Source organism: Ambystoma mexicanum, chromosome 10 (genome assembly GCF_040938575.1).
Source record: "Ambystoma mexicanum isolate Mex_15411 chromosome 10, UKY_AmexF1_1, whole genome shotgun sequence".
Taxonomy (NCBI): domain Eukaryota; kingdom Metazoa; phylum Chordata; class Amphibia; order Caudata; family Ambystomatidae; genus Ambystoma; species Ambystoma mexicanum.
The window spans coordinates 1013535964-1013554934 of record NC_090932.1 but is presented as its reverse complement, the minus strand read 5'-3'; the positions used below and the strand labels follow the sequence as shown (position 1 = coordinate 1013554934).

At 43.7% G+C, this 18971-nt stretch overlaps 1 protein-coding gene across 4 annotated transcripts in view; it reads left to right on the top strand.

Annotated features, from left to right (window-relative positions):
• The window catches only part of VWA5B2 (von Willebrand factor A domain containing 5B2), a 967193-nt gene that overhangs the window by 193871 nt on the left and 754351 nt on the right, over positions 1-18971 (top strand). For all 4 annotated transcript variants that reach the window (XM_069618816.1, XM_069618815.1, XM_069618818.1 and 1 more), the window contains exon 4: positions 1205-1424. In XM_069618816.1, the coding sequence (XP_069474917.1) occupies positions 1205-1424 (220 nt within the window). The remainder of the gene's footprint in view (positions 1-1204; positions 1425-18971) is intronic.

Genomic DNA, 18971 nt, shown 5'->3' with positions numbered 1-18971 from the left:
GGGCTCCCCCAGTGCCCCAGACTCAGAGTACAGACAGGGTATGGATGTACAAACTCGGCGTTTGCACCATTGGCACTCAAGATATTTTGTACTACAACTCCCATCAGCTACAGCCAGAATAGTCAATAGTAAGGAATCGTGGGAATCGTTGTCCGCAGGTTGCAGACCCCTGTTTAACTAGTAAGCTTGTGTTTGAAATGCAATATAGCTGTGAGGGGTTCTGAAGCGAATGGCTTAGAAATGGGTAGAGGGTGCATGTGGTCTGGATAGGTTGCTGCTTGTTTAGGTAGGCCATAGGTCGCTAGTGAGAGAAGGAATGGCGCAGTGCCTGTTGCTGACCCCCTGAAATATGCATGGCTTGGTCAAGCTGCAAGAATTTCTCTGTAGGTTCAGCGTCAGCGCAGAGATCTAGTTCAAATGCCGGCAAGATAAACTCATCTTTACATACGAGATTCCTGTTTATATAACATAACTTAAATTATCTTCAGGAATTTAAATGCCAGTATTGCTGTTGATGAAAATAGTATCACGAATGATCGTCATGAGAGCGTTTTTCCACCGCATTTTTATGAGGGAGAGGGGCTGTTACCGGCCTTCCTCCAAAGCATCGCCATGCCCACCCCACCCAGCCAGCCCTCTGTGCGTCTTGCACGTGTAGTGCCTCTCCTGTGAAGGCAAATGTAAAGCGCAACTGCACAGGAATTTTAGTGAAAAAAATGCCTTCCTTATTATTTTAACGTTAAATGCGGATCACAGAAGCCACTGTACCCTTTTCGATTATATGCATCTGCTTTTTTGTGTGTTTAGATTTATCTATATTTGCAAAAGACTTGACACTCATTTTGATATTTTCTTTGGTTTGCATTACTTTTGTATGTGTGGCTGTCTCCTTTCATTCTTTTGTTGCTTAGTTTGCATGACATTTGTGGCAATGTCGTTGTGTGGAATGACATTTTCTGAAATAAGCTTTCCATTAATTAACAATACAATGAATGGGGAATAATGCAATCTATGACTCATCTGCCAAAATAAAACTGTGAATGAGGTGTGCACTATATTTTTCATCTATTTGTTTATCAATTTAGCAGTTACGCGCAGCAGCAGCATGCAGAGCGAACCACTTTGTAGCGCTATCATTGTCAGGCATTGTTACTGGCGACTAGCTCTTTCAAGCACTTCCGTTCTTCCTCCTCTCGCTCCGCAGGTCACCTGATCTTAGACGAGGAGCTGGAACGGTCCACGTTTGTGATCAGTGTTGGACTGGTGGCCCCTTCCGAGACCGTGTCCATCCGCCTGACCAGCAGCCAGGAGCTCGGCACCCTCCGGAGCGGCGCCGTCCACATGACGCTCTCCCCAGTCTTCACCCCACTCGTGGCCGGCTTGGACCCGCCGAGTGAGCCGGCAGGAGGCCCATGTGACGACAGGTTGTGCCTATGGTGATTTTCAATGCTTTTTCTAGCATAAAAACTGCAATAAGCTTTAGGTGGGGCCGCAGGTGGCGGGGCACCCCGTATCTGCCAGGGGGAGGGATTGAAAGTCCATGGAAGTTCATGCTGCTAATAGACAGATGCCTGAAGGTCCATCCAATTGCATTGTGCTGATAGAATATTTTAAATCCATAGAAGTGCACAGTGCTGATAGATGACTGAAAGTCAGTGAAAGTGCATGGTGCTGATAGATGATCGAAAGTCCATGCAAGTTCATGTTGCTGATAGACAGATGACTGAAAGTCCATAGAATTGCGTTGCACTGATAGATCATTGAAAGTCCATGGAAATGAATGGTGCTGATAGATAATAGAATGTCCACAGAAGTGCATTGTGCTGACAGATGACTGAAAGTCAGTGGAAGTGCGTGGTGCTGATAGATGACTGAAAGTCAGTGAAAGTGCATGGTGCTGATAGATGATCGAAAGTCCATGCAAGTTCATGTTGCTGATAGACAGATGACTGAAAGTCCATAGAATTGCGTTGCACTGATAGATCATTGAAAGTCCATGGAAATGAATGGTGCTGATAGATAATAGAATGTCCACAGAAGTGCATTGTGCTGACAGATGACTGAAAGTCAGTGGAAGTGCGTGGTGCTGATAGATGACTGAAAGTCAGTGAAAGTGCATGGTGTTGATAGATGACTGAAAGTCAGTGAAAGTGCATGGTGCTGATAGATAATTGTAAGTCTATAGAAGTGGATGGTTCTGATAGATGACTGAAAGTCAGTGGAAGTGCATGGTGCTGATAGATGTTCGAAAGTGCATAAATGTTCATGTTGCTGATAGACAGATGACTGAAAGTCCATATAATTGTGTTGTGCTGAAAGATCATTGAAAGTCCATGTAAGTGAATGGTGCTGATAGATGACTGAAAGTCAGTGAAAGTGCATGGTGCTGATAGATGATTGATTTCAGTGAAAGTGCATGGTGCTGATAGATGATTGATTTCAGTGAAAGTGCATGGTGCTGATAGATGATTGCAAGTTGATGGAAGTGCATGGTGCTGCCAGATAACTTATACATTGATGAAGTGCATGTTCCTGATAGATGATCGAAAGCCCACGGAAGTTCATGCTGCTGATAGACAGATGACTGAAAGTCCATAGAATTGCATCGCATAGATCATTGAAAGTCCATGGAAGTGAAGGGAGCTGATAGATGATTGAATGTCCATTAAAGTGCATTGTGCTGATAGATGATTGAATATCCATAGAAGTACATGGTGCTGATAGGTGACTGAAAGTCAGTGAAAGTGCATGGTGCTGATAGATGATTGAAAGTCAGTGAAAGTGCATGGGGTGTTGATGAAGTGCATTTTCCTGTTAGATGATCGGAAGTAAACGGAAGTTCATGCTGCTGATAGATGACTGAAAGTCCATAGAATTGTGTTGTGCTGATAGATCATTGAAAGTCCATTGAATTGAATGGAGCTGATAGATGATTGAATGTCCATAGAAGTGCATTGTGCTGATAGATGATTGAAAGTCCATGGAAGTGAATGGTGCTGATAGATGACTGAAAGTCAGTGAAAGTGCATGGTGCTGATAGATGACTGAAAGTCAGTGAAAGTGCATGGTGCGTTGATGAAGTTCATGTTCCTGATAGATGATCGAAAGTCCATGGATATTCATGCTGGTGATAGACAGATGACTGAAAGTCCACAGAATTGCGTTGCACAGATAGATCATTGATAGTCCATGGAAGTGAATGGAGCTGTTAGATGATTGAATGTCCATAGAAGTGCATTGTGCTGATAGATGTTTGAAAGTCCATGGAACTGCATGGTGTGATAGATAATTGAAAATCCATAGAAGTTCATGATGTTGATAGATGATAGCAGGTCCTTACAAGTTCATAGTTCTGATACATGATTGCAAGTTGATGGAAGTTCATGTGTTGCCAGATGACTGTAAATTCATAGAAGTGCATGTTTCTGATAGATGATCAAAGGTCAATGGAAAGACATGTTGCTGATAGATGACTGAAAAGGGTCATTTTACATCGGGCGTAATGGTAAAGCAAGGCATAAATGCAAGGCATGATGCTTTTATACCATGCTTTACTGTTCCAGCCCATTCTCATCTTCATCCAAGGTGGAGAAGTTGCAACAATGCGAGAGTGCATCCCTGCTGTGCTTTCCTCCTCCTTCTTGGAAGAGCACACCATTTTACGCCTGCACGAGATTTTCATGACTGTGTAAAACCAATGGATTCCTATGTCATCCACCTGGCATTAGATCCTGCTAGTGAGCAGACGGTTTCCATAGGAATCCAGTAGGAAACGCCACCTGCAAAGCATCATTTGCAGCTGGGGCCTTACTTTTTTGCAAAACGAAGCATACAAGTAAAAGGTATGGGCGATTTTGCCTCATTTCACTGTTGACTTTTGCACTCCTTGTAAAAGTTGACAATTGCATGCAAGGGACCAACAACACTTAAGTGCATGTGTTGGTAGTTCCCTGCATGTAATTAGCATATGTTGTAAAACGAACCCCATAATATTAAAATTCGATGAACATTGAAACATCCTGCTTCCAAAGTTACAGTATGGTACTTTAAACTGGTTGGAAAGAGGATACATAATTTAAAATGAAAACATGCCAGAGCAGAAAAAGGAAAGCTCTCAGTTTCTGGTGCACACATACTTACCAGTAACTTTAACTGAAACCCACGCATAATGGCTGTACCAAGATGATAACAGTAATTAAAATTATATATATATATATATATATATATATATATATATATATATATATATATATATATTTTTTTTTTTATTGTTCATTAGTTTATAAAACGTTAACACATTCGAAAAACATAATATTCTACAATACAATGAAATTAATACTTCATAAAACGTAAGTCCTACACGTCCAATTTCTTCCAATGCTTTTCCAAAATGCACTGATGTAAAACTATAGACATTTTCCCGTGACGCCAACATTACTGTTTTTAAAAAAACAATGATATTAAAAATAATAGTAATAATGCCCCAGTGTTATGTTTGTCATTGGACTTGCAATATCATATAGCACTTAACGTTGACCTTGCTCTCTTCTAAGTGCTTTAATTATTGATGTTTATTATTACTCCATTTAGCAGTACTCACTTTACCAACTTGGGATGGACAAACGTCTGAGTCCGCATTTGCAAATTGTAGCTGGTGCTATCTAAATGTTTGAGGCAAGCACTTAACCCACAGAGCTGTCTTCCCAGCTGCATGATGAGCAATGGGAAAACAATGTGACATTGCTGGGCGTTTCTCAAACCAAGGTGTTTCCTGTTTGGGTTCCCAACAAGGAGAGGAAGGTAAAAAAGAAAAACCGTGGGGCGCAAAGCAAGGTATAAGAACACTATCACGGCCATTGGGCTATCAAATGAAAGCGTAAAAGCAAGGCATGCTTCTTATATGCCTTCTTTGTGTGCAGCAGTCCATTGTCCTGCTGGCACCGGGCGGAGGAGGGGCATGGAGTGGAGTTAACATCCCCACCGGGCTTTCCTCCTCCATCTTGTGCGACCACTTTGCTTTACACCTGCATAGGATTCTCAGACAGGCAGTGCTTTAATGGGCCGGTTCCACCCGGGCCTCAGTACCTGCACTTCTTATTTTTGAGCATTTGAATACCTGCACTTCTCAATGCCTGAAAAAGAATATGGGTACTCAACTGTGTTGGGAGGTGAAAATGAAAAGTTTTCATTTCAATTTATTGCAACTTAAAGGACTAAGCTTCTGTAGCCTTTGCTAGGGAAAGCAGAGCCCTCTCCCCACCACCCGCAGTACCCCATAATGTCTCCTTCAGACCCACCCGGCAGAACAAAAAGAAAGATAAACACGCAGCTTCTGTGCTCTCAGCACACGAGGTGCAGAACACTGTTTGGCTTAGTGGGCTTCAGGTGTTACCATTGGTGCCCTTTGACGGAGCTGGGATTGATTTGGAAAGCCTGGGAAATTACTTTTTAAAGATTTTACTTTGTTATCAGCAGTGCCTATTCTAATATGTAAATGTTTATGTAATTGGAGTTGTGATGGAACGTTTTCGACTGAAAACTCGCACACAGCTCCAGTTACCTACCTAATTTCTTATTAGTTTGTAGAAGGAGACTCCAGGACTCTGCGCCAATTGATCACAATTGCTGTGCTTTATTCAATGTTAGATCAAAAAGGTGCCCTTGATAACACGAGTTTCGGCTCAGCAGAGCCTTTCTCAAATCTGGGCTAGATTCTTGCTAATATTCCAAAATGTATAATCCACATTGGTTTGTCCTGTGCCATTCATAAATAATAAAATATGTATCACAGTAATCATAATAACACCCCCCAACAAAGGATTAGCCAATAGACATACATTAATTGGTTAAACAATCATAATCACATAATTGTTCATAATCACCAAAAAATGTCAATTGGCGATTCAATGACAGAAAATAAGGGTTGGTGTTGGAGAGGATTGTATAGGAAGTGAGAAAGTTGAAACCATAATCGTGGGCCTCTCTCCCACCATACAGGATGGTCAAATCTGGTGGTGCCCCTTTTCAAATTGCATTGTTGACTGTAGGCCTCTCTCCCACTATACAGGACGCTCAGATCTAGCGGTGCCCTACTTCAAATTGCATTGTTGACTGTAGGCCTCTCTCCCACCATACAGGATACTCATATGTGACTGACCAACTCACATCTAGAGAGCATTAATGTAGAGTGAGACAGAAATCATTGGCTGATTATTGTGGAGTGACACTGTGATTTGCGACCCACGCCTCATAAAATGACACAGTGATTCTTGGTTACGCCCATTGGGACAATTCTTTAGTTACCAGCTATCCGTCATAACCCCACATAGCTAACTAGCTAGACAGAACCCAAACTTGTAGCAGGCAATTCTCTACACACAGTACCACACCACAAGACAGCTGGACCAAAGTAAAAAAAAAGAAATTTAAAAAATCAACTCGGCATCAACAAACAAAAAGAGACCAAAACAACTCTCAAGCTCAAAATGCACAAACGACCTGTACCGAGGGAAAGAAAAAGAAAAAGAACAAACACACCGGCACAGCAACACAGATTCACAAATGCAGAACACACTCCCACAGACAGGAACAAAAACCGAACCAACGCTGAGAGAAGAAACAAATCCCTCTACTTAACTCCATACCTCGCAAACAACCAATCACCAGAATGAACCAACCCAACGCTAGAATCAGCAACAACAGACAACCAAACACAACCATGCAGAAGAATGATGGACAACGCTAGAAACAACAAAAACATAATTGACGCAGTAACACCTTACATCACCAAAACAAGAGGAACTTCCACTCGACACCCACAATTCTTGGAAGAAGAACCTGATGAAAACAAACACCCAAGACAGAACCTAGAAGAACTATTCCACGACACAGACATACCCATACCAACACCTCAACTAGAGATCTACTTGAAAGGAAACCTCAACACCTTTCAGAAGACGACCCCAACAATAAAGCCCAAACCAAATTACACCTCTAAACTCCACTTCAATCTAATAAACGCAAGATCCATGTGAAAACACTCAACAGAGATCTTTGACCTACTCGATGACAATGGCATTGACATCCTATTCATCACAGAAACATGGCTAGACGACAACTACAAAATCACACTCCAAAGCTGCCTCCTAACCAACTTCAAATGCCTTCAAGTAAACAAGAAAAATGAAAAAGGAGGAGGCCTCGCAATAGCATTGAAAGGACACCTGAAAATAAAAACAGACAAACCTCTCAACATCATCAACTGTGAAACCATGGTCCTACACCTATTGCCAAACCCAATAACCAACATCACATTCATCCTGGTGTACAGACCACCGACATACAATGCAACCTTCGTTGATAACTTCATAGAAGCCATCAGCAACATAGCCATCAACCACGAACATCTAATCATCCTGGGGGACTTCAACATCTGGTTTGAAGAAAGTCACGCCAACTCCCAAAACTCACGGATTGGACTACTTACAACCATGAAACTACGACAGCTGGTCAAAGGGGCAACACACTTGGCAGGACACACCCTCAACGCAATCTTCGCCATGAACAAAATGTATCACCACGGCACCACCAATACAAATATTGTGGGGCGACCATCTCATCATCCCGTTTGTGATCAGACTACCAACTCATATCTGCATCCAGCCCCACAAACTCACAACCACCACAAAAATAAACTGGAAAAGCGTCAAAGCAAGCAACCTATTCAAACAACTGGAGATGACCAAACCCTCAACTATAGAACTAGAGCTGGCTGACCTAGATTGGAAAGCAGAGCTACTACACAAATGTATGGCTGATACAATTGAAAAGATTGCCCCGGAAAAACCATTAACCCCATAAAAAAAAGGGTAATGGCAAAATGGTTCACCCCACTATTAAGCACCATGAAAAAGGACAACAAGAAGATGGAACTGGAATGGAGGAAAGAATACAACCCAGACAAAAAAATATTGTTCCAGAAACAAATCCATGCATACAAGAAGGAAATACAAAAGGCGAAGAGAAGGCATTATGATGACAGAATCACCAATGCAACCAACACACAAAAAGAAATGTTCAACTTCATTAAAGAAATGAGAAACCCACCAGGCTGTGACAACACCCCAACTCCCTCAGAGAAACTTTGCAACGACCTGGCAGACTACTTCAAGAACAAAATCAACGCCATAAGACAAATCATACAAAACAGACCAACCAACCATAACTTTCAACCAACTGGACCTAACAAAGAGCCGCAGCACAAACTCCAAAACTTTCCTGAAATATCAGCTGAGGCATTCATCTTGTTGGTAAAACACAGCAAGAAAGCAGGATCACCCATAGATCCATGCCCCCTGACATATACAAATCAATCCTCACACAATGAACGCCATCAGAATATTACAGAAACCTCCTAAATCTCTCACTAGCAACAGGAACTGTACAAATCAGCATATATCAAACCACTTTTAAAAAACACAAGTGGCGAGGTAGAAGACCTCTCCAACTACAGGCCGATTTCAAACATGTCCTACCCAGCAAAACTCCTTGAAACCTACGTATACAAATGAACCCAAGAACACGTAGAAAAACACCACCTGCTAGACCAAGCACAAGTCGGTTTCAGACCCGCAAGAGGAACAGAAACAGCACTACTATCCATCTGGGATGACCTAAAACCAAACGCAGACTCCAACACAACCTCAGCCCTGATTCTGCTCAACCTCTCCGCAGCCTTCGACACATTTAGGCTTGACACCCTAACCAAAAGACTAGAAGACATAGGCATAACAGACATGGCACTACTCTGGATTAAATAATTTCTAGCAGACAGAACAGAAACCGTATGGATAAAACCCTTCAAATCCATCCCACGAGTTAACGACTGTGGAGTACCACAAGGGTCCTCACTATCACCACTGTACTTCAACATCTACCAGACTTCAGTAATCAGAATCTTCAAAAAATTCAAAATGACATGCTTCAACTATGCAGATGACACTCAAATCATCAACAAAATCGAAGACACTCAAGCCGATCACTCAACTCTAATCGAGTGTCTAAAAGAAGTCTTTAACTGGATGAATGCCAAAAACTTGAAAATCAGCCCAGGAAAGACAGAAATCATGATTATATCCAAAAACCAAGAGAACAACACCTACATTCCTTGGCCAACGGAAATGGGAACCGCACCAACACCATCTAAGGTAGTAAAAAACCTGGGAGTCCTGATGGACAACACCCTAACCTTAGAGCCACAAATGAATGCAATCATCAAGAAATGCTTCTTCCTCCTCCAAATGGCAAGAAGAATCCTACCTTTCCTCTCCTTCACCCACAAAACACTCACAATCGTCGTCCTCATCATGTCTAGAATCGACTATGCAAACAGCCCCTATTTCGGGATACCAGAATACGCCCTGAAGAAACTAAAATGGATCCAAAATACAGCAGCCAGACTGCTCCTCAAACTATCCAGAAGAGACCACATCACTCCAGCCCTAAAAACACTGCATTGGCTCCCAGTCAAACATCGCATCACCTTCAAAACAATGTGCATACCACACAGGGCAATCAGCATACAAGGGGCTGAATTCCTACAAAACAAAATAACAATCTACAAGCCAACGAGACTCCTTAGATCAAGCAACAAAATCCGCCTGGAACAAAAACAAAGAAGAAAGAAAGAAACACCAAAGACCACCTACAATTCTGAAAATTACTAAAAACCTGGCTCTTCAACATCACAGATTCAAACAGAAAAACCAAACAACCGAACGGGAAACACAAAGAAAAGGATGACAAAATCTAGGATGACACTGACAACACCCAGCACCGACTAGAGAAACTCTTACTACAACAAGAGAGAAGATGCTAAGTCGAATAGGACACAAGTGACACCCATGAGGACAGAAATCAGCCTCCCTAGCCAACTCCAGCCAACAACCTCACCCGCTCCATAATTGCTACCAGGTATCATACTTGCATAGAATTGTGTGAATGTTAGCACTTGCCACACTTGAACTAAGTTGTGAACATTGGCATGGGCATTGACCAGATGGAGTTGTGAATGAAGGCAGTTCCCGCCCCTAGACGTAATTGGAAGTGTTGGCATGGGCCATGTTTCGAAGGAGCTGGGAGCGATAGCCTGCATGAGCAACTGAATAATATGATGAATGCCAACCAGCCGCCACATATGGATGGAGTAGCCTTGGCTAGCCAATGCCACGCACCGACTGGATTGGGAATGCATTCTCGGCCAGATTTGAAGGGATGCACAAACGCCTGCCTGCCCTGCATACAGACAGGTGTCACATAGGTGGCCGAGGCCGAACTTGGGCAAGGTTATGAATGTGAGTGGATGCCATATGTGAAAGGGACTGTGAGTATCGGAGGGCCCAGATCAGGACGGAGACGCAGAAATGCTACTGCACACCACCTGGAGAGAATATGGAAATTTAGCACCTCACTTCCAGACAGCAATGCCAATTAACCAATCCACTAACAATTTAACCCCTCTGCATACACCTCTCAAACTCTATCCAAACTCAACCACAAGCCTACAACACAATAATCCGCACAAACTTCACTACACTGCAACAACAAAACAAACCACACAAAGACTCGCACCACAGCACACAACTACTACCGACCGTAAAACACCCCAAGCCCAGCCAACAGACTTACCAGCTGAGACCACCAACAGCACATCATTGCTCTCTTGCACTTTTCCAGCTTATTCCCACTTACTCACCCCCCACCCATCCCTTTTTCAGTGCTGCCAGAGCGCCAGGGGACCACTCCAGTGGTGATAGTGCGCAGGACAAATATCCTTTAACATTAACATTAGGCAATGAAAGCAAGCAATAATAAAACTCCCCTTCTAAAGCTTAATTTACAGCTGTGATATCTGCTAGTTTGATACATCAAAAATGTGGATATTCAAACTTTCTAAACACACTATATAACAACAAACTGGAGGTTTGTGTGAAAGAATCTCAGATACACTGCTTTACCAAAGTGAGTGCTCTTTGGCATACAGTTTAATCTCTCTGGGAATTGCCTGCAAACAACAGTGTGTGCCTAAAAGGGACCTGTGTCCAAGGTGCCGCACCGTAATAGCTGGCACTGAAAGCGCTGTGCCGGAATGTCTGGCTTCATAGATTGGTGAGTACCTGCACTTCTTTTTTCCATTTAAAGCACTGTATGCAGGCATACAACAAATGGATTTTGCCTGGCATTAGTGCAGGGGTGGACCCTTAATCACCTTAACTCAAGACAGGCCCACCACTTAAGAAGTTCACAGTTGTGCAGAAAGCAAGTTTATTGTACAGAATTTCTGGTGAGCAGTTAGATGGTGTTGCCGGACCAAACTAACCGAAGACTAAAAAATAAATCATCAGTTGGCAGGTCATATACGTTTTGCAAATATTTAAAACATCCCCAGATACATGTATCACCCTTCACACCCCAAATATGATTGAACAAAGCCTTGTCAAAGAAATCCCATCTTTACCCAATTCGTTCATTTTCATTGGTCAGGCTTATCTTCGTTATTATCTTCAGATCATATTCAAAACACACCTCTTCTTGGGATTCATCTTGTAGTAGGCCCTGACGTCAGTAGATGTTTAAACATTGGTATTGAAAACATAATTCAGTGCTAGCAATAACTGGCCTAAGACCATTATCTTTAAATATGATTGCCCATGATTCTGCTGACGTATTTCGGTAAATAGAGAGAGGTCTGCTTAAACAGGATTTTTCTTTAAACCACAGATTGCCATCTCGATTCCACTAACTCCTGGCGCATTAATCTAATTTATGTGGCCACAAGCACCCTCCGATGACCTAGAAAAATACTTAACCGTCAGACCCTGGCCTGTTACTACCACCCACCAATTGACTAATCCCCTCTAAAGATGTTAATACAAATGGATAGATCAAATCTGTTCCCTTGAAAGACTGTTAACCTTGCCCTGTTCGTACAACCTTATTACTAAGTAACTAATTATCTTTCCCGTCAAGAATATCCCTGTCATTTTAGAATGCCATGTAAAACAACCCTGTATAAGCTTGTGTTCATGTTGCATTTGCAGTTTTATTATTGCATCTTCCTACGTGATTCATAAGGATTTGCAACACTATCACATTTTTGCTGTCATCCCCCTCAAGCCATCGGAATGGTGTGTGCAACATGAATCCCTCGCAATAAAGGAGACCTCCTTGACCACCCCACCATTCCCCGTTTAGTTAATACTTTAACTAACAAATATCATCCTCTTGGGAACATCTCTACAACCGTCATTTACCTTGGTCGCAATAGGGAAATACCCCTCTGTCTGAATCAACCCAACTCGTCCCCCCACCATTTCCGCAAGGTACCCACCGCTCCACTCAAGCATGCCAATTTGGTGGATCAAACAAAACAGCTTCAGTTTGAGTACTCGTATGTGATGAAGTAGTGATGGCCCTAGTTTTGGACAGGGATATGATCATCATTGCTGCACCTGTTAGTACCTGGGCAGAGCAACAAAGCAGAATGATTTGACAGGAACAAAAAAGAATAAGTAAAAAGACAATAATAGGAATCTGAATCTTCACACCAAGACTTAGCCAGTGAGGTAACCATGAAAACAAAGAAATTATCCATGAGTCTTAGGTGAAACCAGCCTAAGTTTTCATGACTTCTTTCAGTTTATGCAGAGCAGCGATAGTTCTGGTGAGTGTGCGATTCTTGGTGCCATTTGGAGGTACAAACGTACAGCAAGTACTCCCTATATTCTGGCATACTCTGCCCTCCATTGAGGTCAAGATGTTGGGTATGTACCGGTTTTGCAAAGTTATGAGGCTCAGTGCCTGCAATACTTCCTTAATGACACTAAATGCTGAGTCGGAAGTGTTCACAAAGAGCAAATATTCATACTTGGTCACCTGGAGCCATTTGGCATTTGCCACTGCTTGGATGCCAGCTGCCAGGAGGGAGGTAAAAAAGCTCTCTATGTGGCTAAACAACTGATATCGGTCAGGAATGTCTGCAAAGGCCTGTGATGATGCTGCTGACCTTTTCCTTCGTAATAATTGTCCACAATTTTAGCCATCAAACATAGTCTCCGATTTGTCCTTATATAGTGATGAAGGGGATGCAAGAGGCACAGGGGCTAAAGGGGGCACAGGTGTGATTTCAGGCATTGGATGGGCCTAAGTCAAGTACTCTTCAGGGATTACCAGGATGAGCACATGAAGGGTAGAGAGATTGCACACACCTCGCCAGACTGGAGGCAACTGCCTGTATGTACGCTGTCCACAGATCCAAAAGTTGTCAAGAAGGGCAGCTGTACCTCCAGCCAAATCCAAAATGCGTAGAGTCTTACTGCAGTTCCCATTTGTGTCATCTTTGAGTACACCTAATATTTTTGTGCTCTGCCCGCTCAGTCATTGAACAGTCCTCATCACTTGCCATATTGATGCTGTAATTGACTGCCCTCAAACCCTGCACAGGGCTAAGTGCACTAGACATAGCACATCTGCTGCCTCCATCTCATTTGGGATAAACACTCTAGGGATGCCAGAAGCATGGGGGATGAGAGAGCAGATGTAGCACTCTCCACCTTCCTCATATGGCCACACCATACATTGTCAGCTGTGAAACCATGTGCATTCATTATATGATTTAATTTATCATTATCGAAAAAATCATTATCAGCATTTCTTTTTCCCGTTAACATTTTCTCCTTAGACATCATAAGATTAGACAATTCTAATTTGTCTCCATTTATATTGTTTGTCATCTTCTGACATGAGGTCCCAAGGACCAAAAAACCCACAAAAACATTAATTGTTACACAATTTACAATCTTAAACATTCCTTTTCTAATACACAAATGATTTAAACTCCAGATCTCCATCCACCCGCCACTTCGCACTGAAACGAATGGTGACTCTATAGGCCGTTCTTAACTTTTATGCCTGCTCTTGCTCCTGTGCAGGTGGATGGCTGACGGTATCACTTCGAGAGTCTTTTAGGTGGATCCAACTCTTGTTACCCCCACCTTCACAGCATTTGGAGTCGCATAGACTACTGTATGTGGCCCATTGAAATGCTGCTCGTTCCAGCGTTGCATGAAGTTGCAGATGTAGATGAGGTCCCTGGTGGGAAGCTGTGTCTTGTACTGATTGTCAGTAGTCTCTCTGTTTTCTCCGCTTGTCTGTTGGTGAGAAGAAACAACTTGAGATGATATACTCTTAACGCTTTTCGTTAATGCAGTAAGATACTCTTGGAACGCCTCCCCTAAGACCACTGCAGTCGTGTGTGCATCTGATGTCATATGTGTAGGTGAGAGAGGTGTATGTAGCCTACGCCCAGTCATGATTTTGTGAGGGGTTAAATGGCGGTCCTTTCCTGGCTGATTACGTATATAAAATAAAACTAATGGGAGACAACTAAACCATAATTTATCTAACTCTGCAAACACTTTATCTAAACGGGCCTTAAGGACCCCATTGAGCCTCTCCATGATCCTGTTGGCCTGTAGATGGTACACCGAGAACAACAGACGCTTTATTCCTAGCAGCAAAAAGATTTCTCCAAACAAGTCATTGCAGAAGTGGGCTGTGTTGCCGGATTTTAGAACTTTGCAAATTCCCCACATCGTAAATACCTCTGTCACCAGAAATCCCATTGACAATTTAGCATCAGGGTGTGTGCAGAGACCAACAACAAGCCACTGGGAAAATGCACAAGCCACTACAATAAAATATCTATAATTACTGAACCGTTTTATCATGGCCACGAAATCCATATAGAGCTCCATGAATGGACCTGAGAGCCTGGGCAAGACCTCCCTCACTGACCTCATGGTATTTCCAGGATTGAACTCCTTGCACACTACACAATTCCCTACAAATCTACTTATTTGTTCTTGTAAATTAGGGATAAACCAATCCTCCTGGAGCTCTGTTGTGATTTGTCATCGAGAAGTATGCGATGGGTTATGTAGTTGCTCTATTGCCAAAAGGAGCATCTCTACAGGCATTACTGCCGTCCACATTATTCCTGTCTCCAAAGCAAATCTGTAACGGTCACCTGATTCTCGCAGAGGCGCCGGTCTTGACTGGGCGACTACCGTATCTTCAAAGGTGATGTGTAGCACCCGGTTGGCTCTTTGGGCTGGACCTCTGTGCACTGTATGCCTGACGTGTAGAGTAAGATGTCTGCAGATAGAAAATATGGGTTAATGAACTGGGGTTATTGGGGTGTCCCTATCTCTTTCCTCTTCTCCTCTCCTGTAGACCCCCAAAGGTTAACGCTCTCACCTTAGGTAAGTGAATGCCAAGCTCTCCATCTGCCTCGGGGCAGGGTGCTGTAGCCAGTTTCTTCACTGGATAGGTAGCACAGGCCTCTTGACTTCAGAGGACTGCTGTCCGTCGTTTACTGCACGAACGGTAAGTTTCGAGTCATTCAAATGTCTTTTTAAAGTCTTTAGTAATGATGTCTCTTGTTTTGCAGGGTTCCGGCGATGGCGGATGACGGGCTGAAGTGAGTTGAAGATGGAGCCCGTGTGATGAATAGAAGCGCCTGGAAGCACGTGAGTAAGCGCTTGTTGCCTGTTTCACGATGCGCTCTAACTGTCTTTTTATTTTGCAGGTACGAGTTCGGAGCGGCTGCAGGGTGCCGGAATACCCACTGGATTAGATGTGGAAAGGAGTAATGGCACGTGAGTATTAAAGTTCCCCAATGTCTTTAAACGCACCTTGTTTTGTCTTTCAGATGCGGATGCAGCGCCAAAGGCCTCCGGAGCGTGCGAAGAGTTGGTAAGCTTTTGTCTTTCAGATGCCGGAATGCAGTATGAAGACCTCCGGAGCGCACGAAGAGTAGGTAAGCCTTTGCCTTTCAGATGCCGGAATGCTAACCTGTTCTTTCTTGTCTTTATAGGTGTTGCTGAAGACTGGATTCAGGATGGTAAGCCTTTTTCCTTAGGCCCAGGACTGGATGCAGAAGACACGATGAGCGTCCTGCTGCAGAGGGTGCAGAATAACGCAAAGCAAGATTCATCCACCGGGTGTGGTTTAAATAGCCTCCTGTAGTGCTTAGGTGTCTCCTTCCACAGCCACGCCTAAGTAAGAAAAGAGTTCCTGGTAAGAAAAGAGTTCCTGCCTTCCAGAAGAGTTCCAGTGTTCTAAATCTAGGGAGTGGCTCCAGCCCCACCCAACAGGAAAAGTAGTTCCAAACAGAAGAGGATCAGAGGCTCAACTGGCAGGCAAGTAAGCAGCATGGTCTGCTGCAGGTAAGTCCACCCAAGCATTATGAGCCCGGCGCTTCCAGCGGTGGGACTGGGCATATTTATGAGCCTGGTGCCACTGGCGCCAGGACTGGGTCCAAAAGGTCCCAATTGGGACTGGTTGGCACTCGGAACCTGGGTTATGGATCTGCTTCCAAGGGAGTTGGGAAAACCCTGACCTTTTGGAAGCAGAGATCATGACAGTACCCCCCCTCAAGGCCCCTCCCAAACCGGGCTTCTCCGGGGGTTTTGGCTTGTCAGGAAATGTTCGGTGAAATCTTTTGATTAGGCGAGGAGCGTGGACATATTCAGCAGGTTCCCAGGATCTCTCTTGGGGGCCGTAGCCTTTCCAGTCAATTAGGTAGAATAGTTTAGATTTGGAGATCTTGGAGTCCAGAATGCTTTTGACTTCAAACTCGAGTTCTCCATCCACTAGGATAGGTTTTGGAGATTTGGTTAGTCGGGTTTGAGGTTGCACGGGTTTTAATAGAGAGACGTGGAAGACCGGATGTATCTTCATGTGCGGGGGCAAGTCCAACTTGACCGCTACTGGGTTTACTATGGTAGTGATGGAATAGGGACCAAGGTATCTTGGGTTGAATGTGCGTGGCCCTTTTAGAGATAGATATTTGGTGGATAACCAGACTTGATCCCCTACTTGATAGTGAGGGGCTTCCTTCCGATGTTGATCTGCTCCTTTCTTGTATTGTTCTTTAGCCCTTTGAAGGTGAGAAACAGCTTCCTTAAAGGCTTGGGTGATTGTAGAATGCAGGTAGTCTACTGCTGGTGTTTCAAGATCTTGGAGGGGATCCAACTCCGAGGTTCGAGGGTGACTGCCGTACAAAAGAAAAAACGGGGTTTTCCCAGTTCCCGAATGGACAGAGTTATTGTAGGCATACTCGGCTATCCAAAGGATATCTTTCCAAGTTTTTTCAGTTTGTTGCAGCATGCAGCGTAAATACTGTTCCAGAGTTTGATTGGTCCTCTCGGTTTGTCCGTCGGTCTGAGGGTGGTGACTGGTCGATAGTTTCACATCAATTTGAGCCGACCGACAGCAACTTCGCCAAAAATGAGAAATAAATTGACTACCTCGATCCGAAATTAGAACCGAAGGAAAACCGTGCAGTCGGACGATGTTTTCGAGAAATTCTCGGGCCAGAGTTGCTGCTGTTGGCAAGCCTTTGAGCGGAATGAAATGCGCCATCTTGGAGAATAAGTCCACGATTACTAGAATCGTATTGTATCCGGAGCATGGAGGTAGATCGGTGATGAAGTCCATAGAAAGCGTATGCCAAGGGCGAGGTGGGATGTCAATAGGGCGTAAGAGGCCTGCTGGTCTTTCCTTTTGACTCTTGTTTTGGGCGCATACTCCACAGAACATTATAAAGTCTCTGATATATTTTTTCCAAGACGGCCACCAGAAGTAGCGCTTGATCTTTTCTGAGGTCTTGGCTATACCGGGATGACCTTCCATTAAAGAGTCGTGATAACAAGAGATTACTTTTTTCTGTAAATCTGTGCTGGGTAGGTATAATCGTTCTTGGAAATACAATAAGTTGTCCTTTACTGCAAAGTCCTTTCCCTGCAGATGCCAATTCTGTATATCTGCTGGAGTTACAAGTTGCCTGGCTTTATCCTTAACTTCCTCTATGGATTCTGTGGCGATTACACCCAGAATTCTTTGTTCGGGAATGATTGGTACAGGTTTAGGGTTGATCAAGTGTTCTTCCACTCCCATCCGAGAAAGGGCATCGGCTTTACCGTTCTTTGTACCAGGTCGATAGGTAATTATGAAGTCAAACTCGGCAAAGAATAATGCCCAACGGAGTTGTCTAGAGGATTGGGCTTTTGCGGTTTTCAAATATTGCAGGTTTCGGTGATCCGTAATCACAGTAACGGTGTGTCGGGCCCCCAGCAGATAATGCCGCCAAGCCTTAAAGGCAGACTTGATAGCCAGAAGTTCCTTGTCAGTAATCGTGTAATTGACTTCAGGAGGCGAGAATTTGCGGGACCAAAATGCCACGGGATGCAACTGATTGGTTACCGGGTCCTTTTGTGATAGAACTGCCCCCATGGCAAGGCTTGAAGCATCAGTTTCCACGATGTAGGGGAGTTCGGGGCGAGGGTGTTTTAAGATTGGTGCAGAGATAAATTTAGTCTTCAAACCCTGGAAAGCTTGTTCTGCCTCGGTAGACCATTCAAAACGTTTGTTTTTCTTTAACAAGGCAGTGATGGGCTGGACTATTCGAGAGAACTCGGGGATAAACCTGCGGTAAAAGTTAGCAAAGCCTAACATGCTTTGCACACCTTTTACGGAGGATGGTGATGGCCATTTGAGAACTGCATCAACCTTCTTTGAATCCATACGCACTCCGCCAGGTGATAATATGAATCCCAAGAATTCAACTTCAGTCACGTTGAAAACACATTTTTCCAACTTAGCGAAAAGTTTGTGTTGACGCAATCTTTCGAGGACCATTTTCACGTGTTTCCGATGTTCAGATTCCGATGAAGAATAAACGAGGATGTCGTCAATGTAAACAACAACACATACATCTATGAGCTCTCTGAGGACATCGTTCATAAAATATTGAAAGGCGGCCGGGGCATTGCAAAGTCCGAAGGGCATGACCTGATATTCAAATAGCCCATACTTGGTGCGGAAGGCCGTCTTCCATTCATCGCCCTCTT